Consider the following 27,956-nt stretch of genomic DNA (forward strand, 5'->3'; position numbering starts at 1 on the left):
AATGATAAAAGCCAAAACTAGGATCGTATTTTAATCATACTGGAAACAACGATTGCACCTTATGATATATATTTATTCACAATAGTATAGATATAGGTAAACCGACAGACCGACCAACGGACAGACAATAAGACTGTGTTCTTAAAGTAATATTTTGTTTATTTCTCAAATTAAAATATTAACATATCATAGTAACATAGATAGTTATATATAATGCTATTTGCTAACATTCAGTCATTAAAATAAAAAACTGTTGTTTTTAGCTACTAATATGTAAAACAGATATATATCTCTTGGAGGACTGCCCAAAACACCAAATGGGTTTTTCATTGACCAAATACCGATAATTACATATATTTAATAAATAATAATATTATAACTTCACGACTTTGAGATATTAAATATTCATCAATACAGTTTGGAACATTTTGACGTAAAAATATGTTTGTAAAAAGTACAATGAACACTAAACTTAACATTTCAGTTTGTTGAATGATAGATTTTTATAAAGCACGCGGACATCTCGGTAATACCGCGTTACTTTATTTAGGGAATGTGTCATTGTGTCTCGGATATACACGTAACACATATCAAAGCCACACAGAAAGTAAAGTCTGTGAAGAAAATTAAATGAACTGAAATTTTGAATATTTATATTTTAATTGTATACTATATTTGAGCGATCGGCAACAGCTCGGTAGGTAGGATTACATAATTACATAATCCATCGTTGTCTATGAATATAAAACATTTTGTTCCAAAGTCGACAAACGATTCACAAAATATGTGCGAATCTGAAAAACAAATAAATATGTAACCCAATAAACTAATGTAATGTAATCAGTGGTTCTAAGAATACAACCTGAATAACATGAACATACTAAGAATTTCTTAACAATTAATTTGCACATATAAGCACTGAAAATCACAATAAACTAACTAATGCGTTAGCTATAATGCAAATTAGGTAATTAAGGTACACAGATTTGAACTCAAAAACTAACCGGGTCTATGGATCACACCATCGACCATCCGCAGCGAATTGGATGATCGCTTCTTAAGATATATAGAAAGATCAACATATACACACATTGCGTTTGCTCTCTATGGAATACACGTGTAGTTCGGAACATTTGAATTTAGTATTTCAGAGATAACAATCTGGTATATGGATCTTCACAGCTTAGACCCAATGATCTATTCATTACATTAATGGTAGTATATGAATATATATGACAGTGTCGTGGTTGCAACGAGTACAATAAACACGTCAGCCGTGAAACGGAAATGTCAAATAGCACAGTCGTGCTCAACAGTACACTCGCGATATGGTTATATAAAATAAATTATACTCTCATGAAAGAAAAAAAAAACTAATTTTCAGTATGAATATTGATTCCCGCAGGTGGTTGGCAATAAGTAAATTGGACGGAGTTCATACATTGATTTGACAGTTTGACGCTGAATAGTGAAATGTGTGACATAAAATAAAGTAAATTAAATCAGAATATGGGTTGTGGAGCAATAATGATTACAATATTCACGACTATATTTCAATATACAAGATTTCCATTCAATTGTTGCTTCATTTTTCGTAACTGAAACAGTCATGATCCTCCAATCTTAACACTATTTGTCCTATGGAATGTATCTAACGAAGTATCATATATGGAACTGTTTATAACATTACTACAACCGTTTAATTCTTAAAGATATTTTCGCCCTTCAAACAGTTCAGGCAACAATTTATAACAAAGATAAATTTAAATGTTTTGCATAGCTTTCTAAAATTATAACACAAATTATAGTAGATTATAAAAAAAACGCGTGGAATGGCAAGTCGGTGATATGTTGTCACGTGAAGAACCTGATGTTACCTCCACTGTTTTAATGTATATAAGACGAGAACTAGCAGCATGGACGTAGGGGCTTTAAAGGTAGTACTACTTGAAACAGCCGCAGCTGAATCTGCAAAAATGAGGCAGTATGTTATAAATCGCTCCTCATTATTGTGCATTGTTAGGTAAGTGCGTTCACTTGACCTGTTTTCTTTTGTCTGCGTCATAGTATGTACAGATGGAAAACGCATGGCATTTATCAATATAGAGATAAGTCGAAAATATAACAGCATGATTGTTCTAGTTCAAAATGATTTTAGATGAGTGTCTATTTTAAAAGAAAAGACGAATTTTATCAAAACAATGGCAAGAAGTGTGGAATAATTGATAACTAAATATATTCGATGGCGGAAATCGGTCACAAAACTCAAATCGATCACAAATGTATCTGTGTACTACACCTGATTCGCACGAGTCTCCAATGAATCCTTCCTGACACGTGCACGTGTAACCGTTCCTCTGATCGAGACAAGTGCCGCCATTTTGGCACGGGTTGCTGGAGCATTCGTCTATGTCTGTCAACATTAAATATGAGAACATGACAGCTTTGTTAAGCATTACAACCATTTTTTTTTATAAATATTAGTTTACCCATCGTCTCGAGGTGAGTAGTCTATTTTATTCGCTTTAAGCTTTTGTAGTTAGGGATACGCCATATTGTTTGTTGGGGTAGCTAGCTTGCTTTGTCTTTTCATCGATACCAATCTTGCGATTTCCGTTCATTGCCTGTTGAGCTCAAGTGAAATATCATACATATATTTGATATCATTTATTGATGCTAATTGTTGTTAAAAAATTATTCTCGTGAAATTGGTTTTCCAATTCCAAACCTATTCATCCACGTAGAATATCAGTGTAACCTTTGAACTATACGTTCTCTGTTAACGTACACGGCTACAATCGGAACAAACATATATTTTAATACAAATCCGTGCACGGAAAAACTCGTCTTAAATGAGTGTTGTCTAATCCATACTAATACTACGGATTATGATACATTCGTGATACAAATACAAAGTCAGTTATTTTTCTATTTTAAAATTATTAAAATGTTGATTTTACATAAAATATTTCAAAATTGCACATAAAGTAGGAGCAGACACTATTTATTTAAAGCCAAACGCGTTGACGTCATCTCACGCACAGAAAAGCATAACTAAATTATTATGACATACATTTTGAAAAAAAGCTTTGTCCGTGAAATACGTCATCACTATTGATGAGAAGTGTTAAATAAAAACCCGAGTAAGTGATCTGTCGTACCTGAGGCACACGTCTCGCCTGTAAACCCATCGGGGCATGCGCAGAAATATCCGCCTGATTGGTCGAAGCATGTTGCATCGTTGAAGCATGGACTACTGAAGCATGGGTCTACAGCTGTAAATAAAAATGGAGAATATAAAATACTCTCTAGGTAATAAAATTGAAATTTAATGACGTAGTTTACATTCATTATCCAATAAAAATTTGAAAAACGCTTACCTATAGCTACTGCGCATGTCAAACCAATCCATCCGTCTGCGCATCTGCAGTAGTATCCACCTGACTGGAGAAAACATTCGCCGCCATTTTCGCAGGGATTGCCGTCACATGCATTGGAAGCTAATGGAAGAAGGTCAAATTTATTAATTTTAAGTAATTAATTATGATATTAATTTTATTTAATTCAAAAATAAAAAAATGGCAACGTAACCAGTCACAAAATATTTTAGTGAGCTGAAATTTAGTGAATTGCACTCTCTCTGTTCGCATTAGCAACTCGATTAATCCGTGCTGATAGATTATAGTGCGGCCTTTATAGTAATGTGATTATTATCAAAAATCGTCACTGATAATTCCCCCCCCCCCCGGATTAAGGGCGCATCAGAATGCATGAACAGGTGGTCAGCTCTCGTTTTTTAGTAATGTCGTCCAGCGCCCTCTATACGCTAATGGGAATACACTGGTAATCACGTTGTTATGCCTACAAGTTGTTCTCATTTGTGACTTACGCTCATCGCAGTTTTTGCCTGTCCACTGTTCAGTACACTGACACACGTAGTCGATGCTGGTGTGATAACATACGCCACCGTTACGGCAAGGGTTCCATATACTGCATAACCCTGACTCCACTGTAAATGTATAATTAGAAAATCAATACAATACAATATGGATACGTACATACAACATACAAATGCTGCATCCCCATAATTTCATTTTTTTAAAGTAAAACGATGTATCACCTTGATCGCAGTTTTTTCCCATCCATCCTTGCGCGCAGACACAGGTGTAGTCCGGATACGCGTCATCAGATGAGAAGCACTGGCCTCCATTTTGACACGGTAAAGCGTTACAGGGATTTTCTGTTCAAGGACCAAAAGGTATAAGATTTAGCTCTGTCATGGTTGTAAGTTATTTTCCCCGAAGCCAGACAACCGAGTAAATATCGATTTCAAACGAGAACTTACCTCCGTCTCTAAGTTCGCAGTTGACACCAGTCCAGCCAACAAGACAATGGCAGGTGTAGAACATGGACAATGTGCGACATACACCTTCGTTTTGGCAAGGGTTGCTGTCACATGGATCGCTGTACACAGCTGAAAATAAGAGACTGAACGATTGAAGAAAAAGTGAAGTATCGCCAGGCAATAACAAAACCAGTGTCGTAAAATTGCGATCATAGATACTTAAAGCGGGGGAGTCGTCATCTGCGTATGCGTCAGATGGCCATAGCGTTTCATTGTTTACAAACAAGCGTCTACCCGTGAGCCTGAGCGTATTTAGCGTGTGTTGTTATCGTCGCTTGGGACTCAATTCCCACGCGTGCGCAAGTGACGACCCTCCCGCTTTAAGTCTTTTATACTGACTACGCCTCTAAGGTCAATGAACTCACCAGTCTCACAGTTAGTTCCTGTGAATCCTGATTGGCAAATGCAGAGATAGTAGGATTCAAACGTATAGCACTCGCCGCCATTTTGACAAGGATCACTGATACATTTGTCACGATCTGAGAGAAAGGTGGCTTAGAAGTTCAACAAAAATATTCACTTACAATTTCACAAAACTTCAAGGTATATAGCCAAACGACTCATACATTTACATATTTATTTGATGGAGCAATAAAACTAAACTAAATCGAACAGGAGCTCAAATGAACTTTTTGTGATTTTTTTTTTTTTACAAAGCTCTATTGATTTTGCGGTGCCTCAAATCCATTATTTATTATGTTCAGAGCCACACAACTTGTTTTTGCCCATAATGTTTCATTCTCCCACGTCTTCACGTCCACTGAACCTCAGACTTGCACAGCCGCCGCAATTATATATATCTTTGTCAAACATCAGTCTATTCTGTGGCGTATTCATTGCTAAAATTAGTCATGATACGCAGTGACGTTATGGAACTTAGGAGTAGAATACTTCCAAAAGAGGAAAGTAAACGTGCGCCTGCGCGAAGGGTTCTACGCGTCAGATCGTGCATGCGTTGTAGTTGTGTAAACCAGGTCAGATCAAATGCTGCCTTTCTCGTTGGTTGGCATTTTACAATTCATGCTACTCGTTGGAATATTCATCACCTCAAAAACGCAATGACAACTCTAGAGGGCGCGAACAGTGGACGCGATGGTGGGATTGATTTGAAGGGCAAAATGAAGTCACGTGGCTCTCAATCTCAAGGAGATCTCGGCGGCCATTTGTATGGGAAAACAATTCAGTGATTATAACAGCTTTTACGAGACTAATAAATAACGATATGGCGGTAAAGTGATGCAATCATATTAGCGATAAGTATCACGGTGTTAACAGTATGGAAAGTTTAGAACAACAAATACTATTCTGAAGCTTGATCATCAAAACAATTACAATTCATTCAACATCGGCGGCCATTGACACAAATTCGATAAACTACCTGTATCGCATCTTGTGCCCGTATATTCCGGTGTACACTGGCAGTAGTAACTATACTCTGACGTCACGTAACATGTGCCACCATGGTAACAAGGGTTTACAGAACATGGGTTCACAGCTGGGAAAACAAGATAAATGACTCGATAATTTGTATGAACATCTTCGTTTAGGGACTTAGTGTAATATTATTACTTATTTTTAAAACACAAATTCCAACTTACTATAATGTTTATTCAAACAAAATCATGTGTACTTACGAATATCACAGTTGTCTCCTTTCCATTGTGTTGTGCACTCACAGTCGTAGTGTGTTTGGTAATTCACGCAACCACCGCCGTTTTTACACGGATCGCTACTGCATAGATCCACTGAAAATATAATTTTATTGTCAAATATTGTTTGCGCTTCTCCGACTCGAACGAGTACACGAATGAATAATTAATTGATATAGTGATATATAACGTTATTTGTAGCTTTTACTGTTGGCACAATATGTCTCGTCAAATTGCAATGATATCCGGTGAATTATACAAGTTCTTATTTTGGAAAGTATTTGTTTTTATTCATATATTATATGGGACGAGTAAAGTTAATTGATGAAAGTAAATATTCAATTATTTTTCGTATATGCGGCTCCATGGCACATTATATCAGACTACTGTGACTATGAGGTTATTACGAGGATTCTGCAAAGATTAAATGTGCACGAAGACAGTACAGCGGGAGTATTAACCGACGCGCAGCGGAGGTCGATGCGACGCGACTGCGTACTGTCTGAGTGCATACTTTGCAGTAGCCTCGTAATAACCTTATTATTATACATCATGGGAATGTCAAACAGATTTAGAACAGATTTAGTGAACTTCTTTGTGTGGGGGCCGGTCAAACGCTGGGGGTAGCCATGTTTGTTTTTTATTAATAGAGGACGTTACGCGCGTAATCGTTCCATATTTGGAATTCGCGTTCCCTTATATGGCCCGGTAAGATGAACATACCCAGTGAAATAACGCAAAATTACGTCACGCTGTAACTTACGGCGTTACAGAGACAGATGTATAATAATTCTATCTATTAGGCTAAGCATAAAGATAAAAACAAAATAATTAGATAGTATCTTATCACAGGACAGTGCCATGATGGTTGGGCAATTATATGTATATACGATGTATACATGTGTTCATTTCACTCACCAATTTGACAATGCACCCCGGACCACCCTGTCAAACACTGGCACGATGCAACGTTGAATTGAGCGAGGCATGTTCCACCATTTCGACATAGATCAAGGGTACACGGGTTGTAATCTATTTTTAAAAAATACGTACACATTGCATTGGTGAATCTGTTTCGTTAGCCCCGCCACGTCTTATTAATTGTTGGCAGAAATGTAAACATAATTGCTGGTATTAATTATCATGTACCTGTTTCACAATTTTGACCGGTCCAACCATGGGAACACATACAAACGTAGTAATTCGCAAACGTGGCACAGGTGGCGCCATTCAAGCATGGGCTGCTGTCGCATGGATATACAACTGTGGAAAGAGTAAGTGTTTGAGGAATATATTAAACTGAAACGTCAATACATATTTCACTGGTAATACAGTCACGGGCTTCATAGTTAAATATTAGTGTCGCTATTGTACTGAATTGTTATCAAAATCAGGTGCGTTTACTATTTAAAGCGGGGAGTTGTCACCTGCGCATGCGTCAGATGGCCATAGCGTGTCATTATTTACAAACAAGCGTCCAGCCACGAGCTTTTGCGTTTTTAGCGCGTGTTGTTATCATCGCTTGGAACTCAATTCCCGCGCGCGCGCAGGTGACGACCCCCCCCCCCGCCACCTTAAAGGGCGGTGGTCGTCGCGTCACGCATGCATGAAATGCGGGACTCAACTGGCGACTTTGACTGTTGCGCAGACCATCGAGTTTAAACTGAGACGTTACTAAGCTTTAACTAATGTAATTACTTTGGTGATTGGAAGGTATCGAAGGAGTCAGCGACGGTAATTAGTACACATTGCGCCTTGGTCAAAACACATAATCTTGATTTCCATTGGAAGAACACACTATGGATTATGGGAACATAAATGTTTATCAACACAAATGCCGCACATGCGCGGCGCGACGATCCCGCCGTTTAATAGGATACAATGATCATGCAGTGCCACCACAAATACAAAACATGGCCGTATCGTTATTACTTCCGGGGTTATGCAATAGCTAACATGTTGTATATATAATGCACATGTGAGGAATCTTTTCAAGAAAAATTCATACCCTCCTTTACAAGGAGACAAATAAATACGAATCTAACTTGTCAAGTTCTTAGGCTAGATATTGACAACAGTCGAATTTGCTATGACATGGTCGATGTTCTGAATTTACGCAACACTGGGACGGCGTGACACTTATGGCAGGCATGGAAGGAAGACTTACTTTGTTCGCACGTAAGACCACCTCGTCCATCAGGACAGATGCAAATTGTAGTTTCAAGCGACGTCGACGGGATACAGGTACCGCCGCCTTGACAAGGATCCGGAATGCAGGGGTTGACCACTGAGTGCGAAGAACAGATGAACATCAACTGACGTAAATAAAACCCCGAACTATCAAATGCACATGCGTGTTATTGTATTAGATGTTAATGAAACACTTTAAAAACGTAGAGATACTCTACCTTCTGTGCACAACTGACCGGTCCAGCCCAGAACACACAGGCAACTGATGGAGTCATCGATACTGGTACAGGTGCCGCCATTTTGGCATGGATTGGATGTACATGGATCTATAGCTGATATGCGTACAACACGATGAAATAATTAACTAGATTTGACATTGAACTCTCTCTGAAACCTCCCTTGAAATTTTCCCTTACTTATAGCATGCAGACACAGATATTTCACGGATCTTCAAGTTGTTTTATTACGAGAGCTTGACGGTAGCGATCCATTTCGTAAATATCAAAACAATCAGACATACGCAAGCTTACCCGACGCCAGCTTCCTCGCGTAGAAGCCCCCTGAGTGTCGCTGACATTTAAACACAAAAGTAGTTGTAATAAATGCTTCTTCATTTTTCCTCATAAGCTAGAGCTAATTCTTTTGTTTTTCTTTGCGGTGTTATCCCAATAATTTATAAATATCATTATGGATAACCCATCACCACGCCACCAACGTTACAATAACTAAATCTACCTGGCTGCTCGCAATGAATGCCTTTCCAGTCACGTATACAGTCACAGTTGTAGGAATTGCTGCCAGCAACTACGCATACCCCGCCGTGTAAACATGGACTGGGTGCACAAGGATCAACTAAACAGCAGGAGGACAAGAACACAAATTAAATTATTTGATAAGCAAACACGACTACTGAGCAGTGCGGACGAACGGATAGAACCTCGGCGTTGTAATGATAGATGCATGTATTTATATGAATTGAAAACCGAATATTTAAAAGTACACATCGGTTCATATCGAACATCACACATGTACTAATATAGCGTGTACTATTACTGGCTGATCGCAAAGCACGCCTTACTTCTTTCTACTACACAAGTTCCACCGTGCAAGCAAACATTAGGTGAGCTGGCATCAACTAAAGACAATTTTTAAAACAATAACAATAAACTAATGCATCTAAAAGCGCAGACAAGTGACACGAAACGTATAAGTAACATGGTGAAATAGCGTTGTTCTGTTCATCTGCTATTCGGACAGTGTATGTGAATGAGGAGACAAAAGTACACATACACATACACATACACATACACATACACATACACATACACATACACATACAAAAATGGTTCAACGATGAATCATTTGCCCATCTTGACATTCATTCACGAGCTTCTACAGTTCAGTTCAGACTCAAAGATGTTATTCAGACACACGTCACTACTGCAAGTGTACAGAGCTGAATGAAATGGAACAACATGTGATACGTTATGTCACTGAAAAATCCGTGTGTGTAAACCTACCTATGTCACAGTAGAAACCCATATACCCTGCATTGCAGTCACAGATGTATGTTGTAGTAGCCTCGTTACTCGTCTGAGTCAAACATTGTCCATTAACACACGGACCGCTGAAACACGCGTCAACTAAATAAAGGAAATAATATACACTACAAACACAGAGCACGACAAATCTTTAGAGATACGTAACCCTAATTTACTCCACAAAGCAACACAATGCCACCGTGTTTTTTTTTGGGGGGGGGGCTCAAACAACTGTTATTCTTCTAATATCTAAAATATATATTTATATATACGACTTATTTGTACTAGTTGCAAATATTGTTAATGTAATTACTACTAGTTATTGTAGTTAATATAACAAGTGTGATCATAACAACATAAAGTTTAAAGAAGAGGAGGATAGGAATTTCGAGAAATTGTTACTCACGTATTTGGCATTGGTCACCAAGCCAGCCATCTAAACAGTTACACGTATACGTATTTCCATTGCTTTCACACACTCCCCCATTCAAGCATGGCGAAGGCAACGAACACGGGTCAATGTCTACGAAAGAATACATACCATACATATGAATACATTCTGAAGTATGTCGACGTCTTGCCGCAACAGGTTGATCTGAGCGAAATTAATTGAAGTCCTAAGTCATTGTGATAGCAAAGTTCCACTTACTTGCCAGGAAACAACATGGCATCGGGGCAGGGGGGAAATCAAATTTCCACTATGCAGGATACATAGGTTTAAAATGCGTCATTTATATTGCTTTTCAAATAAGCATTACTTACACGTTTCGCAGTTTGTTCCCACATATCCAGGATTACATACGCATTGATACCCATCGATAACCTGGGCACATGCACCATTGCCACAGGGATTTGGATTACATAGATCAAGTCCTACAATAAACAAATATTTCGAGAAATTATATGTAAACACCTAATGAAGTTAAATATATTCTAAGTGATTGATGGGTTATACCTCGGCCATATAAACCATATTAAATTGAGCAAAAAAGTGAACAAAAAGCGGAATTTGAAAATTACAGAATGACACTTACTGGTTTCACAATAGGTGCCAGTAAAAATGCGCGTACAGGTACACGTAAAGGCATCTTCTGCAGAATTGCAGACTGCATTATTGAGGCATGGATTGCTAGCACATGGATCGACACCTAATTAATAATTAAATAAACTTGTATTATTATATGATTGATTCAGCTGTACATACATCAATGACCCATTATTGGTAATCTACAGCCTTATTGAATTATTAAACAAGGATGCAGTGCGGATATTCTATATAGGTACCAAAAACGAATAAAAACAAAATAAATTAAATTTCATCCGTGTAAAGACATATCATGAAATCCGTTTTAAAACCATTACATACGAGTGACAAGTCTCTAGTGTACTTACGTTCGGTACACGTTGTCCCAGTCCATCCAGAGTAGCATAGACAGTAAAATGAGGAATAATTCATTTGATGATAGCAGGCGCCGTTTGCACACGGATTGCTGTTACACGGATCGTAAGCTGTAGTGTGTGTATATAACGAATACGATGTCATGGTTCGTGCCAGAAGAATTTACGTTGGCCCAGATTAGGATTGAACAGTATGAACAGGCTTTAAAGAAGGGTTAACCCTAAGATGAAATATGTTCTAGGGTTGATTAATTTGGGCTTTGGTTAATATATTTGACGTCAATATGAAATTCGAACAGGTTCTAGAATTTGCATAATCCCGATCTGCTTGTTTTCACTCACGCGTAATAAAACTAATACCATTTATAGACTATTCATTAACGCATATCTTCTAGTACATGTATTCGAGCCTATATTGCTGACGTCATACTCACACTCTGCGCATGTTATTCCCGTCCACCCCGGCATGCACGTGCATACAAAGAAGTGGCCAGTCTCGCTGTTGCTGCATGTTCCACCATTCTGACAGGGACTTGAATAACACGGATTTGCTGTCGGAAATGAACAGACTATTATTTTTGCGTGTTTGTTTTTTTAAATTCCCGAGTAAGTCACACAAGTTCACGTTTCAATGCTCAGCTTGTGACTTCGTATCAATGTGACAAGTGAAACTGTTTTTCATTTGTTGGTTTTTAGTCAAATACTATCTGTCATGTAAATTTATGACATTATTTGTCAAAGAGATCATGTTAAACATAGTATCACTGGAAAATATTAAATATACATGCCTGTCATGTTTTAATTGTACACTAAGGCTGGCACATTTAAAGCAGGGGGGTCGTCACCTGCGCACGCGCGGGAATTAAGTCCCAAGCGACGATAACAACACACGCTAAGAACGCAAAGGCTCATGGGTAGACGACTGTTTGTAAACAATCACACGCTATGGCCTTCTGACGCATGCGCAGGTGACGACTCCCCCGCTTTAGCCATGACTTACATATTTCACAGTTTTGACCAAAGAATGCATCCATACAAGTACATAAATACGTGGTAATGAGGTTCAAACAAGTTCCTCCATACATACAAGGAAGGCTGTAGCACGGGTTCACATCTGTGAAGAGAAACCACAGAAATGTTATAAACTAAATATATATTCTACATGTGACTGCGTTCAAATCGTTTTTGGATTCTTAAGATATATTACCGTAAGACAAATTGCCACATTCTGACATTTCGATAGGATATAAACCACAGGCACATTTACAAGCGTATAAACAGGCAACACGAGATTTGAAGTCGAGATTTGAACTCGGAACGACAGCAAATAAAAGGGCATTGCGATGTAATCAAGCACGCACTCCACTACGCCACTACCGTTTCAAAAAATACAAAACAAAACACAGATGTGACTGTACTGTGCATACCTGATTCACAGTGTGTTCCAGTAAAACCATATGGACACGTACACAAATAATAAGTGCCAAAATCGGAGCAAATACCTCCATTATTGCAAGGGTTTTCGCCACATAGATTTGCTGTAGAAGATAATTACATGTTTCAGATGATGTTAATTGATATAATAAATATGAGTAGTGTACATGTAAATGAATTCAAGGATCATGTTTAAATACAAAATATGAATTTTATTTTTCACATGTATATGTTTACATTGGTCTTCAAATATGTAAATAAGTTAACTCGTTATATCTGATATATGTAACTTATGTAAACTATATTGAATTGAGTATAAATTGCAAACGTATGAACCAAGGGGGTAACGGCAGTGTTACAATAATGTCACTGCTCTTTGTGAAGAAGAGGCCAATATCTGGTCGACGAAACATTAATTATACCAATGAATGTCTTCTATATACCTGTCATAATTTGACACAATGGACCTGTCCAAGGAGGTAGGCAGTAACAGCTGTAGAATCTAATGTCATTGTTCACGTTTTCGCAAGTAGCGCCATGTTGACAGGGATTACTGTCACATGGGTTTACGATAGAGCGTAAGAGAGCTAATGGAACAGAGCGAGTCAAGTGAAAAGGTGATTATGTAGTGCACGTGTGTTCATATCAGGTCATTCATAATACGTATGGGAATCCTCAATAAATAACAGCAAAATCACTGCAATCTGTTCCAATCACACACATTAGAGGTTGTCAATAAGAAGCATCCATTGTTCAAAGTTCAATCACACTCTGAAGTCAAATCCACAATTGGTGCAAGGCAGCATGCGACTCCTGGTTAGGTGGAAGAATGTTTGAATGAACGACATATCGCAAATCGTGCTGGGTTATACTACCGATTTCGCAATTGGTCCCTGTATAGTACATGCCACACACACAGGTATAAGTTGACTCGGTGGCCTGACATTCGCCGCCGTTTTGGCAGGGGGTGTAAATGCAAGGATTTACAGCTGCGATGTAAAGATGATAAAAACAGAGAGAAATTGATCAAAAATCACTTATGTATATTTCATTGGGGTATCCTACATATACTGGTATCGAGTCCTTTTTTGTAGCGTAAAACATATGCAAATCGGGCAAATGTGGATAGTGAATAGTTCGAATTGATTTTACATTTTCAAATACTCATACATTCTATTTCAGGCTTCTGCATTTTCGATTATAATGAATACTGTGAGAATTATGACATGCATTCATACAGGAAAAGGGGGTGGGTTCCATCGAAAACAGCATCAATGACGAAGACATTAGCTACCTTCTTCGCATAAAATTCCATCCCAGCCTGTTAGACAGGTGCACGAATATAAGAGAATGTTTCCGTTCACATTTTCACAAAGTCCTCCGTTTCGGCAAGGATTACTGGTGCACGGATTCAAGTACTCCAATATTCCTTGATCACATCCATATTAAGGTAACGCAGTAGTAAGAAAACAGCCATGTGTGGTATGAATGGATGGGTAAAGTGTTGGCTACATATTCTGTGTATTTACTATTGGAACAACACAGTCTATCATGATAGCAATATACCGTATGTATCTGAGAAACGTCTTGGTCCATAATAGCTTCTCAGTAAGTGAATAACATGTTCTATTAGTGTCATAAATCACAAGTCATTAAAAGAGTAAACCGGATATGAATAAGAAAACTGTAAGGAGCCATAAATGTAAATCAATGTAAATGAAGTATCATATTATACAATGTGGGGACTGAAAAGCGAGTACAATAACTGCGTAATTGAATTTTGATTCGCTTCATTTTATGCACCAAAACCCCTTACATCCTGTCATTAAAGTTACCAATCTAACTCACATGCTAATATCGTTTTGTGCACAATATCTTGCTACACCAAACGGAGAGCTGGTATATTTTTTCACGACTTACCTATTTCGCAGTAACTACCTGTCCAAGATGGCGGACAGGAGCAAGTGTAAACGTTACTACTGATCAACCAGTCACATGTTCCTCCATTTATGCAGGGAAAGGAGTTACACGGATTGACGGCTGTAAGATACATATAACAAAAATAAGGTGATTTGTTTACATTAAATCTCACATATACCATAACACAAAGTATATTTTCAAGATGCTATAAGTGAACATTAAAATGCATGTATTCATGCGAAGATTAATTTTCTGCAGACGTCGCAGAATTAAACAAACGTGATAATTAAACCACGTGTTTTCCTTTTGTGCGTAAGCAGACAATAGAATACAGATAAAAAAAAAGAGAGTACAGTTATTTGAAAATATTGGTATAGAAAAGCTAAATATATAACAGAGGGAGCCCGAGAAGCAAATTAACTTTCTTCCAACTATTAAAAAAGTTTAAGTTTTAGAACGAGTAACTTCCAGTAAAGAGAACCTGTTCAATCTAGCCCAATCTACTTACTAGTAAAATAACACCAAACCAGAGCCTTTTAGGAAACAACAACCAGAAACAAGAAAAAATCCCAGAGCACCAAAGAAGCGTGTGAAAATAACAAGATAGTCTTCTTCAATTACACCACGTACCCAACAATTCGCACACATTTCCGGTCCAATCACTGGGACAGCTACACAGGTATCTCCCACTACTGTGGACGCACGTGCCACCGTTTTGACAAGGCGAGCTGTCACAGGCCCTGAAAGCTACGTTAATTATGATAACAATCAATTAGGGTTTATTATGTAATAACCGATTTTAAGAAATACTGACAGAATCACTGATTATTAGTTGTGTATATCAACGAAGTGATTATGATACAATACACCAGGTGCAGTAAGTGTATACTAGTATTTGTTATTTCTTATTTATATGCGTATCTATTAATGTGTCTACATAAACAGCTACAGAATCAATAATCCTGAAAAAATGCTGATTCTTCGCTCAAGACTTTATCTTCAAATATTGAAATTTATTGTAGTGAAACATCGTATACGAAAGAACAGACTATAATAATATATTACATGGGCAATTGATTGATCTAGGTGACAATTTACGTATCAGATGTAAACACTTGACAGTCCAATATTCGTTACTTTCACAATTTTACTTTCAATAATAATAAAATTGAAACGGGGTTTCAAATCGGATTTAGGTATTGTTCGTGTATATCTGTGTTCGCCAGAAATATATTTTGTTTCAAGACGGTCTCCAACTAAATCTGCCTGAGGGAACTGGGAAGGAGGAATTGTGGTATGTGTCATATTGTATTTTTCTCTGCAACGTACCAATCTCACAGTTTGTACCAATCCAGTCATCCGGACACTGGCACGTGTAGTATAAATCAGCAAAGTTGTGACACGCCCCTCCATTTGTACATGGATTACTGTCACATGGAAACGCAATAATCTCTGCAAAACGACGAGTTGGGACACGTTTAATGCCAAGATAACTGTCACTACTGTTGGAATATGACTTGCAAACAAATATAATTGGGGATTTTCTGACAATCATCAACGCACATACAATGTGCGATGTGTCACTGACATGCAGATTGGAAGAGTAGGTAAAGTGTGGTGTTAATAGGTGATTTTCCCCCATGCGAGATCTCGTGTAATGTGTGATGAAAGCGGACAGAACGTCTGCTGCAACAATCGAATGATTTTATTTTGAACTTGAATTTCCCTTTTTATAGTTCAATGCCCGAATGCCAAGCTTTCAGCGGAGAATATGGCACTGAGATGCAATTACTTCAGCAAAATTGACCATCAACAAATGTGTATAGTGCATTATTAAGCGTTTGTCGAATCTCGCGCGATGTTTTGACGTCTAACGCGGGATCTCGGAAAATGGTCACAGTGTACATACTGTATAGATCTTAGATAACGATCGTATTATTGAAAGTTTCACAAAAATATCAAAATGTTCTGAATGTAATACATTTCTTACATATATATTTTTATACATTTACATTGTTGCTGGGTTTTCCTTATTAGGTCAAAACATTAAATTGTCCAAATTAGTCCAGGATAGCTACAAAACGATAATTACCACCGACTGTAAAAAACCATTATATTGAGGACCTATCACATACTTCTTAAATACGTCAAGGAACACCGGATAAATCTTGTACTGTAACAACATTTTGAGTTATCGAGTATATGTATTACAGACAGACATTTTCAACCTTATTTCCCCATACAAATGTTAATATTATTAATAATATTACTATTACCAAATTCACAATAATTGCCAACGAATCCTACCATGCAATTACAGATAATATTATTATCAACTACAAAACATGTTCCGCCATTAACACAAGGACTGCTCGCACAAGGTGAACTGTTAACTGTAAAACGAAATTACATAGGAAGACGTAGAAAAGTTCAATAAATGTTATTTATAATATGTAATATGCAACACGTGTTGAATTAATAAAGTACTCTCTAATGAAAATTCAAATACACGCACTGCTGGGTGTACAAAACTTCCCAACAACATCGTTTGGGTCAACAACTCGCAACTCAGCTATAGCGACCTTTTCTAAGGTCTATGGTGAAACAATCGTTCTCCCTGTAAAAAAAACTCCACTCACAAAACGAAACCACAGATGTTAAAGGGCGGTATATGATATATGGGTCTCATATAAACAAAGATGGCGACTTTGACTATTGCGCAGATCAACGAGTACAAACTGAGACGTTTCCAAGCTTTAATTTGGTAATCTTTAGGTGATTTGAATGTATCGAAGGAGTCGCCGACGGTATTCAGTGAAAGTCGCGCCCAAGGTCAACCGATTTTGATTACGGGAAAATCAATGTTTATCAACACAAATGTCGCACATGCGCAGCGCGACGACCACCACCCTTTAAACACAGTTAACTCAATGGTAATGTGTCCGTTATTGCATTCTCCCAACAAGCTGAATATGTAGATTTGTTGTATATTATCCGCCGGAAAGTATGTACTACTGCAAAGTTTAATAATGTCTGACTTAGTAGACCAACATAAATTCTCTGCACATCACAACAAACATACCAAAAAATAATTCAAATTATCTATGTGTTTTTAGTAATGACAATTGTGATATGGATACTAGCTGTGTAAGCTACTTATGTAACAACCCCAACCATGCTACGGAGACAGCTGCCACATGAAATATTGCAATTGCATCGTTATGCATGTTCATTATAGTATAATAGTACAGTGCATGTAAGCGATACAATGTATCGTTTAATCTAATACTTGCGAATATGTACATGAAGTGTTGCTTACACAAGCACTCCGAAGGAATTCGCAATAATAAGAACATTCGAGAAAAAATAATTGGAAAATGAAACTACAATCATATACGAGATAAAATGACATAAATTCCTAAGAAGGCGGGGGAACTCTTGGCTCTCAAAACAGGACAATAATTAAGTACCATTAATAGTGCTGACAATGGACGTTAGATGAACACGCATAGTTTGCGACGGGAAGCTTAACACCCGTTATATCAGAATCGTCAACAATAGAGTATACAGATAAGATGTTATAATAAACCGTTCCAAAGATAACCATTGTGCAAATATCCACGCAATGGCAGTTGTAGTTATTTGTGTCAGCGTTTACAAAAAAAACTAATTTGAACAGCGTCTTTCCAAAAATTTCGATCTTTTGAAAAGTTGGGATAATGTATCAAGGTCTAAAGTAACAGTTTTATCAATTTTTGAAAAAAAAAAAGTTTAAAAAAAGAAATTCGCTTCTCTTAACTTTAATACATGCACTTCAAGGCGTATCTCCTCTTCCGCTGATTGTAAGCAAATAGAGTGTTGGTTTTATTAAATATAATTTTAAAAAAATAATTGTAGTAGTGCTAATAATATGAGGTTATTACGAGGATGCCTCAAAGTATGCACTGTCTGAGTGCATACTTTGAGGTATCCCGCCAAGGATACACCATTGGGGATGCCGAAATCCAAAATGTTTAGAACAGAATCAGCGAACTTGGAGTCCGGTCAAACTCTGATGGCAGCCATGTTTGTTTTTATTATTAGAGAACTCTTACGCGCATAATCATTTCATATTTGGAATTCGCATTTCCTAATATGGTAGGATTAATATACCTCGTAACATACCACAATATTACGGCACGCTGTAACTTAAGGCGTTATGGTGACAGATGTATAATAATATATAACATGTAGGAGATAAAGTGGGTATCATCGCTGTCAACGGGACAGAGTCGCATCCAAATAGTATTATTCATCGTAGTGGGCCATGCATTACATCACCCCATGCATATACTATTGGTGTATCGAAGCTGGAATAACTTACCAATATTACAGTTGGAGCCCGTCCACTGCGGTGAACACTCACATGAATAAAAGGTGTAGAAATTATGACACGTCCCACCATTCATACAGGGATTGCTATTGCATGGGCTTCCTGGAATAAAAATAAACCCAGTCTCTCACAAAAGTGTAGTTAGAGCATCTGTGATATTTTGTCCATTTTTTAGATGCGTCGATACGTTAGTCAGATTGAATATGTTATTATAAATGTTTTCCCCACACGTTAATGACTTTCTAAATTACTTTTTTTCAAATTATAAACCTTATTTGGTCACATACATATTGATTTTTTCCCATGGAAACAAGCCCTGGTATTTTTCTTATTATTCATTTTTGTTATGTAACCCTCATAGAAATATCAAGAATGTGTGGGTTTTATTGAATATCTGTAGTTCTTCTAGTTAATAGTTGCATCACTAGAGCAATAAGTTAAAGTGGGAGGGTCGTCACCTGCGCACGCGCGGGAATTGAATCCCAAGCGACGATGACAACACACGCTAAAAATGCAAAGGCTCATGGGTAGACGCTTGTTTGTAAACTATGACACGCTATGCCCATCTGACGCATGCGCAGGTGACGACTCCCCGCGTTAGGACAAATTATACAATACACTCTAACAGTTGGATGGTTTCGTGCACATGGAAAGAGTCATAAAACAGGAGACTTATTTCAAATCTTATATAATTTGTAATAAATACATGCTCACCAGAAACATATGTGAGTATCCAGCCAATGTCATTGGTACTCGAGTCGGCGTAAAATATAATCCATACTTGATCGCTGTTAATTGCGATTGGTGCCGGTAGAGTTGTCCCAGACAAAACAGAGGCGCCAGCAGCATTAATATCCGCCGTAGGCCCGGCGCCAATAAACACAAAGTCTTTGTTCAGTTCCACGCGGAATACAGTGAACGTCAGAAGTACTTCCTGCTGACCAACAGTACTGGGCACTTTGATGAAATAATAACAGGTCATACGATTTTCGTAGTAGTAGGGGTAGTTGGGCGAAACGACCGTCCCGGTGGGTTGGTAGTAAGTGCCTCCGCAATCGCGATCTAATTTGTGAAGGGAGCAAACTTGATTGTTAGTCATACGTTTCTTACTATGCGTGATTTCACATTCGTTCGTTCGTCAAACTTGACTTTTTGTTTGATAATATTCCGGCGACAAAACACTTCTGTCAAGTCACGGTTACCGTGATCAAGTGGCTAAGTACTCATGTACTCATCCCCTAGTTTGGGGGGACATTTATTATATAGCCAAAAACACAAACGACAACATAACCACACATATTACTCGTTCTAAACCACATTGTTGTTATCCATCTGCGACAACGGAACGCCTCGCCACCAGAGGGCGAGTCTTATGGATAAAGTGTATCACTTCTTTTTCATGTCACGTGCTATAGTAAGGCACTTACCGATTAATAGGGTTTCACAGTTTTGTCCATGGTATGACTCAGTACACTGGCACACATAGCCATAGCTGTTGTGAGCTAATATACAGGTGCCTCCATTTTGACAAGTTATAGAGAAACAACCTGTAACGAACAATGTTTTGTATTTACTTTCCACGAATCGTCTAAGCTGTAATTTGTGTGACTTCTATTGGACAAGTCTTTTTTTTTCGTTCATTACGGTACACCATTTTCAGTTTTTCGCTTATAATGTGTGTCCGTGTCGAACTAAAATTTTGAACTGACGGCCGGGGCATGTTGCTGAGCGTACATGCAATGTACTCGTATTGTGGGATATAACATTTCTTTGTATTCAAGTATTACGGTGAAATATCACTCTGTAAACTTACTAAGTACTGTAAAATAATTTATTTTAGCTGGAATTAATTTTTACCGAAAAGATTTTTTTTGGTGTTTGTATGGAAGTTATTTACATTGATTTTTAACGTAAAATGTAAAAAAAAAAAAAAAAAAGGAAAAAAAGGTATATTCACTGGATTTTATTTTCACTAAATTAAAATAAAGTCATTCCTTAATGCATAAACGTTTCAATCCGTGTAACTTTTCGCGATTTCAAGATGTGATTAATACTTTCACCATCATGCGATTGTTCAGGGCCCTATTATTCGGACAAATTGTCCGGCGACAACATTTTGTACATATTCCGTTTCCAAATTAATAGTATTAGAGGAAATGAACCCACATTAATTAGTATATATGAGAGAAAATATAAGCTTTTATTGGGTCCGCATCTTCTTAATGGAAAGGGCTAAACAAATAATTTAATGCAATACAAAAGTGGAGACATGGTCCGAAAAAGGACACGCCTCGATAACATCAGACGAGCAATCGATCCGAAAACGATCAGCCCGTTCAAGTGGTTCTACACAACACTGAGTCTATGAGAAATGATATCTGATTCAGCTGTGACAGTTTTTGTACGTACAGAAACCGATATTAGTAACTGAATAAATATATAAATACCTTGTACACACGAAAAAGCGTGCTAGCAATTGTGGTATTGTATCCTTGAGGTCAATGACAGTCAGGTGTTCATTTAATTTGTAGATTCGAAGTAAATTTTACATAGAAACCAATGCAAATAGTATAGTAAGCTGGAAAAGTCGATATTTGTTGGTGGACTTGTGAATCTTTTTCACGAGATATGGACAATTTGACATATATTAACAATTCTACGTGTTGTATCTCTTTTTTTTTCGTTGTTTTATGTGAGACTTTGTCATTATAATAAATATCTATATGTAGTATGTTGTGTGAGTAGTAAGCGTTATATATAAGAAAATAGCCATCGCCGCAGGCAGATGATTGGTCAACGATGTTTAAATGTGATACAGAAACTGACCCGTTCTACTATCAACAACCGTGGTTGGAGGAAATGAACTCGGGAAATACTAGCATATAGCGATTATAGATCCACTGAGCCGGTGGTGGCACACATTCGCACTCGTATATCGGGGATTGTACGGTTTATTCGTGTAGTTTCTTCTTAACGGCGACGTTGATACAAATGTATATGTGTAATTGTCTTGACATAATTTCATATGAACGAACGATTATGTTTCGAAACAACACTTTCGGGTTCAGTGTGAGCCACTACAAACCGCAATCGTTCTGAAACATTATTTTTTCCATGCATCTCTTTCAAACTTGAAATATCCTAGTGTCGCATAGTTCTTCATTATATCCGAAGCGCAAAATATTTTTTGTCGATTTTAGTCGACAACAGAATTTACCCCTACTGTATGTTATTTTCATTGAGGCCTACTTCTAAAACATGAAAAAAAAAACATAGTACACCGGCTATTTAACAATGGCTTGCATAATTATAAACCGTTCTCAGCCAATTAGAATGACGTATTCAGGCAATTGAAAAGCTGGTATATTTATCAAATATAATAACAATAAGTGATAGATTTACCCAAAACTTTCTCCGTAACTGATTGATGCACGTGTCACCAAAGTGTTACGTAATGTAGTTTCAGAGGATCTAAATTTTGGATCTTAACACCCAATACTTATATACTAAATACAGTAAACTACTGTGCGTGATGTACACTACAAATAGTAGGAACGCCGTGGTTGTCAAGCCGGCGTGATTTTTGTGTAAATAATTTTTTTTACACGAGTTGCATTTGTCGCGTTGGATCCATATCGAACACAACACAGAGTGGCGATATTTCTTTTTTTTAATAGTCATCACTCTACTGATGATTTCAGGTCAACCGCATTTCGTTCCTTGACGACTCGAGTTGCTATAACGATGGCGAGTTAATGCAGCTGTTTTTAGTCGTCTGCATATTACGTGGAGAGAAGTGGACGTGAGAAGAATGTTAAAATCATTGAATACGGGAATCTGTGACAATTTCATTCAATAAGCTGTGAAGACACTTTCCGACGTAAATCATTTCGTATTTCGCATTATACCATTTCTCTCAACGTGACCGGGCACGATTAATTACGTCTGCGATTACTTGATTGGTCATGTGTGTGTTTTTTTCTCGAAATAATCAAAAAATATCCCAAAGGCCCCCTTTATCATCCATCTCCCCACCAAAATATCTACTCGCGTGCATACATTAAAGGGGAGCAGAGGTGTGGCTTTTGACACTCTGTACATGAAATCTGAGATCTATGAATGGATTCTGTCGATAAAAATAACTTGTATGTGCTGCGAAATGCCCTAAACATCGGGTATAAAAAGGGCTGTGAAGCAGACGACAAACTTCCGCTTTTCCTGGTGTCATTTCGCCTCTAGAGGGCCAGTCAAATGACGTCATCAGTGAACAATGATACTAGTAATTGAAGCCATTCATGCTAGTACGCCAATCCCATAGAAATGCTACTATGAAAGACCTTGTTAACTGACTACTTAAAAGTTGAAACATGGCGAAATGTTGTGCGCATGAATGCCATAACGATTCATGTTAAGTTTCTCGAAATCCCAAATAAAAAATCACGTTGTTGGTTGCGAGAAAACGGCAGAAGAACTAACCTGAAAATGAAGACACGTACAGCGCTCTAGCTATAGTAAACAGTGAGTGAATAAATATTGTACGAGTTAAAACTAAATGAGAAATATGCTAATATCACTTGAACCACAGTACTCATTTTGCCCAACTTCCCAGATTTTAAACGATCGCTTAATTTCCGACCGCACTGTATTTTCCGACCGGAAAACGACCACATTGTTACCGTTTTTTTTTCTCTCGCTCGTATATTGAAAACACCGACCGCTCACCCAAACACTGGTCACCGGCACAGGAGTAGTCAAAATGTTTGGGGATATACAACAAGTGTTAACTATTATAAATTCTGAACGGCTCTTCAAATCTATACCACTCTGTATCGTTCGCGAACAACTTCATCTGTGTCAAATACTAGAGTCGGTACAATATTGTAAACAAATGCCATGATATCTCAGTCATATCGCTATTGTATACACTACCTTTTTTATTCTTGTTTGCACAAACGTTGAATAGCCGTCAAACATTCAAATATATTTAGTTTTTAACCATCTATAATTATATGCACGCACTTTGACCCTTTGACCTAGATTTAATTGGGATGGAATATTTTATTTTAAACAATATTCTGACGTTACTTACTGCCCCCAAAATGTTTCAGTACAATTGCGGTATGACTGTCCGATTTACAAGTGTATTGTGTAATATATTAATAACCATTCTCACCAATCGCTAGCTTAGGAGCGAGTAGGAAACAAACAGCCGCAGGTCGCCCAGAAATGACTGAGAAATTAAAAAGATTATATTTCCACAAAGTTAAATAAATCTGGCTGCATCAAAAGCTTGGAAACTAGTTATAATATTTTGCAAAAGACTGAGTGATCAACGACATCATTTTAGGATGCAATTGAATTTTAAGTACTTTCATTGCGTAACTTACTGCGCGGCGATGCTGACATCAAGTGTGTGTTAACCGAAGTTTGACCCCCAAGTCACGCACTGAACAGGCGCGTTGTCTTAGCAATCATTTTCTTTCATGCTCCGCGCGTCGATCTTGTAAAATTGTTATTAGTTCTGACGGTGTTGTACGGAAACTTGTATATTTTGAGGTCGTTTACTTAGTGCGCTGCTTTTCTAATTACGCAAATTTGTTTACAATGTTGTACCGGCTCTAAAAATTTCAACATTGTAATATATCGGTTTCATAATAATTACGCAAAGTCAGTTATTTAATATTGGACACAGGTGAAGTTTCCTCCGCGAATGATACAATGTGGTATAGATTTGAAGAGTAGTTCGGAATTTAATAATAGTTAGTACCCGTTGTATCCCCAAACTGTATCACTCAAAACCACTATTTCGATCACTACTCTGCCAATGACCAGTGTTTGGGCGACCGGTCGGTGTTTTCAATGGGTCGGTGAGAGAAAAATTACGATAAAAATGCGGTTGTTTTCCGGTCGGAAAATACAGTGCGGTCGGAAATTAAGCGATAAGCGGTCGATTAAAAGTGGGAAGTTGGGTGAAATGATTACTGTAATGATATTAGCGTATTTCTAATTTATTTTTTTAACTCAAACAATATTTATTTACTCACTGTTTACTATAGCTAGAGCGCTGTACGTGTCTTCATTTTCAGGTTAGTTCTTCTGCCGTTTTCTCGCAACCAACAACGTGATTTTTTATTTGGAATTTAGAGAAACTTAACATGAATCGTTATGGCATTCATAACACAACATTTCGCCATGTTTCAACTTTTAAGTAGTCAGTTAACAAGTTCTTTCATAGTAGCATTTCTATGGGATTGGCGTACTAGCATGAATGGCTTCAATTATCAGTGTTCACTGATGACGTCATTTGACTGGCCCTCTAGAGGCGAAATGACACCAGGAAAAGCGGAAGTTTGTCGTCTGCTTCACAGCCCGTTTTATACCCGATATTTAGGGCATTTCGCAGCACATACAAATTGTTTTTATCGACAGAATTCATTCATAGATCTCAAATTTCATGTACAGAGTGTCAAAAGCCACACCTCTGCTCCCCTTTAAACATACCGCATATCTTAATAAATAAAAATAATAAAATAAAATGTGCAAAAAATCTACCAGATATTTTTGATAATTGCGAAAAATGGCGGTAAAATGACGACGTTTCCCTCGTGTGTCGTCTGCCAGTCGCAGAAGTGTTGACGTAAATATCTGTTGCACTTAACGCAATATTTACGATTGAGATGACGTAATTTCCCGACATAAAGTAAATCGATAGACAATAACAATGCGTTGCCAATATTTGTGTAGAAAATTTCCTTCTCACTATTCCCCCGGGTTATGCACGCCTATAAAAACATTTGGAAATGGTTTATGAGCATTATGTCTGTTACAGCTACGAATTCCTCAGTCTCCCCATGTAGGCAGAAAAGACTACCTCCATGGTCTCCCTCACCTACAAATCCCATAGTGTCGCCATACTCACGGTAGACAATCGTAAAGTAATTTGATTCGCGAGAAATTAACTAGACTGTCGACAGTCCCTCTGGCCTTACGTGTGTGTGTGTGTGTGTGTGTTTTATTATTAATATTAATCAAACGCCGTAGACGTTTGCGTAGGCATTTCAAGCGAGGGCCGTAAGGCCCGAGAGACTGTTATAGCCTGCAGGACTGGCCTTGCTATTAATTATGCATGCATCTCGATGACGTAGTAATAATTTGCATATGGGCGGAGTTAAACTGTTATGCAAAGGTCAAATCGCGGGGTTTTTTTTGTCACGCATGACTTTAATCGTCTCGCCGAGTATAGATCGTTTTCTGCCAAGTATTATCCAGAACTACAAGTTGCGAACGCGAGTTATCTAATTTTAAACAAAGGAAGAGTGCGTTGGTGTCTCATGATGTACGACAACATTTCGCCCAGTGAAACTCCGACGAAAGTAGTGAGTAAATTGTGCATTTCCCCCCCGATCCAAGGAGCTAATTTGTATTCTATGCGGAAGAGAATTCTCTGGTAAAAAGGATGCAGAATGTCGGCGAAAGTTATTTAAAGGCTCGTCGAAAACCGTCGTATGACTTGTGATTGGTTAGCATTTTTATGACATCACTCTGCCTGTCAATCATGATGGTACGCTACAGGAGAATTTCTCTACAGTGGCGAGTGGTGGCGCAGCAGGCTATAACAGTCTCTCGGGCCTTACGGCCCTCGCTTGAAATGCCTTCGGCATTTCGCAAACGCCTACGGCGTTTGATTAATATTAATATTAATATTAATAAACAAAACACACACACGTAAGGCCAGAGGGACTGTCGACAGTCTAGAAATTAACCCGATCGTGCACACATGTTGTCAAAGTAAATAGATTGCAGAAAAGATTAAGTTGACATCTGACTTTCTATTAATAGTAACTATTTTGTCACGTGTGTGGTTATGCCGATACTATTATTGTTGCGAACGGTAATAAGACGACTAGTCATATCAAAGGTTACTTATTTTATAATGCGCCGAAATGTGGATTCGGTTTTATAACGCGATATACGGAATATTTATCCGGATGCGTTCGCAGCTTCCACAACACAATGGTATGATAAATAAATAATGAGCGGACATGAGCGTTCTGCGCATGTGCGGTAAAGCGTACGTTTATATGTCCGTGAACAACAGGTTTTGTACTGCATTAGAGCACATATTAATCGAACATTGAAAGTATATGTGTACATGCGTACGATTCGCTGCCGTGTTTCTAATTCTTGGAAGTTCTGGCTTTTTTGAATCTCGGGAAATATTTCTGCATATGCGTGTTGACGTAATGAACTAACCTTGCAGGTGTACCCGCACGATAACAGACAGTATCACAAGCGCTATGCCTTCCGTGTTTGCAATCATGATGGTTCCATGGTCCTGGTGCGCACTTGACGTTAACAATCGCCGTGAATCCGTCCTCTAGCACTCCGTGTGCTTCGTCGTACGATGATGTTGATTACAGTATCATCACTCTGGTCCGTCGCTGACGTCATAGTGAGCATGCCCAGTCATACTGCTCATTTTTTTTTATATTTAGAATCATTTACATAAGAATAGAATACGAGAGTGGCCATGTTCCGTTTCTTTCAACCATGCCATATATTACGTACCATTAATAATGGAGCGAACGCTATTGACATGTACTGCAGGATATGCCGGTACCTATGCATGTACACTAATTTTGCAACGGACTCAGACAAGAACTTGAAGTTTTTGAATCATTAAAATACGTTCACAGTGTGATTTGCTTGAAAACTATTTTGATGCTGGTTGATATACTCCGGCAAATTAACGGTACTATTTCAGAACATGTTATTATTTAGCGAGTGTAACGAGCAGTTATTTCAACTATTCAATATTTACACAAGATATAGAAGTCAGTATTTTATATGCAAATAAATTAGATTATTCCACTATTAATAAGTTCGATTTAATACTCGTCGAAAATATTAAAACGATCTTTTGAAATAATAAAAAATAACGCACGTTGTCTCTTTGCAGTCGGGTATTTGCCTTAAATAGATGAATGAAGCCACATGGCCGTATTGACACCGACACGCTATGAATGCATTTTATGCGTATAGGAACT

The 27,956-nt window shown here is 37.8% G+C and overlaps 1 protein-coding gene across 4 annotated transcripts; it reads right to left on the bottom strand.

Annotated features, from left to right (window-relative positions):
- Positions 1–134: 134 nt before the first annotated feature.
- On the bottom strand, positions 135–27,343 carry LOC146733719 (uncharacterized). Of its 4 annotated transcripts, XM_085491158.1 has the most exons (31): positions 27,163–27,343; positions 20,337–20,456; positions 19,624–19,971; positions 18,901–19,011; positions 16,814–16,930; positions 15,867–15,989; positions 15,168–15,284; positions 14,538–14,657; positions 12,611–12,721; positions 12,184–12,297; positions 11,618–11,734; positions 11,178–11,294; positions 10,820–10,933; positions 10,548–10,658; positions 10,192–10,308; positions 9,765–9,887; positions 8,980–9,096; positions 8,463–8,576; positions 8,222–8,341; positions 7,204–7,317; positions 6,973–7,086; positions 6,040–6,150; positions 5,784–5,900; positions 4,771–4,884; positions 4,346–4,474; positions 4,121–4,240; positions 3,890–4,009; positions 3,381–3,500; positions 3,162–3,275; positions 2,300–2,413; positions 135–1,968 (listed from the first exon to the last, which is right to left on the bottom strand). In XM_085491158.1, the coding sequence occupies exons 1-31, from the start codon at positions 27,227–27,229 to the stop codon at positions 1,874–1,876; spliced, it is 3,780 nt and encodes a 1,259-aa protein (XP_085347284.1). In that variant the 5' UTR covers positions 27,230–27,343; the 3' UTR covers positions 135–1,873. The 4 variants fall into 4 exon arrangements, with proteins under 4 accessions (XP_085347284.1, XP_085347286.1, XP_085347285.1 ...); XM_085491160.1 differs by lacking the exon at positions 8,980–9,096; XM_085491159.1 differs by lacking the exon at positions 4,771–4,884.
- Positions 27,344–27,956: the final 613 nt, after the last annotated feature.

The sequence above is a fragment of the Saccoglossus kowalevskii genome, chromosome 16 (assembly GCF_978046115.1).
Source record: "Saccoglossus kowalevskii chromosome 16, keSacKowa6.1, whole genome shotgun sequence".
Taxonomy (NCBI): domain Eukaryota; kingdom Metazoa; phylum Hemichordata; class Enteropneusta; family Harrimaniidae; genus Saccoglossus; species Saccoglossus kowalevskii.

Excerpts from the sequence above, each read along its gene's own strand:
- LOC146733719 (XM_085491158.1), bottom strand. The coding sequence starts at position 27,229 with ATGATTGCAAACACGGAAGGCATAGCGCTTGTGATACTGTCTGTTATC. Across the intron at positions 12,722-14,537 it reads AGGTAGTTACTGCGAAATAG|CAAATCTATGTGGCGAAAAC; the intron begins GTAAGTCGTGAA and ends TATCTTCTACAG. Across the intron at positions 8,577-8,979 it reads CATTCATTGCGAGCAGCCAG|CTATAGATCCATGTACATCC; the intron begins GTAGATTTAGTT and ends TACGCATATCAG.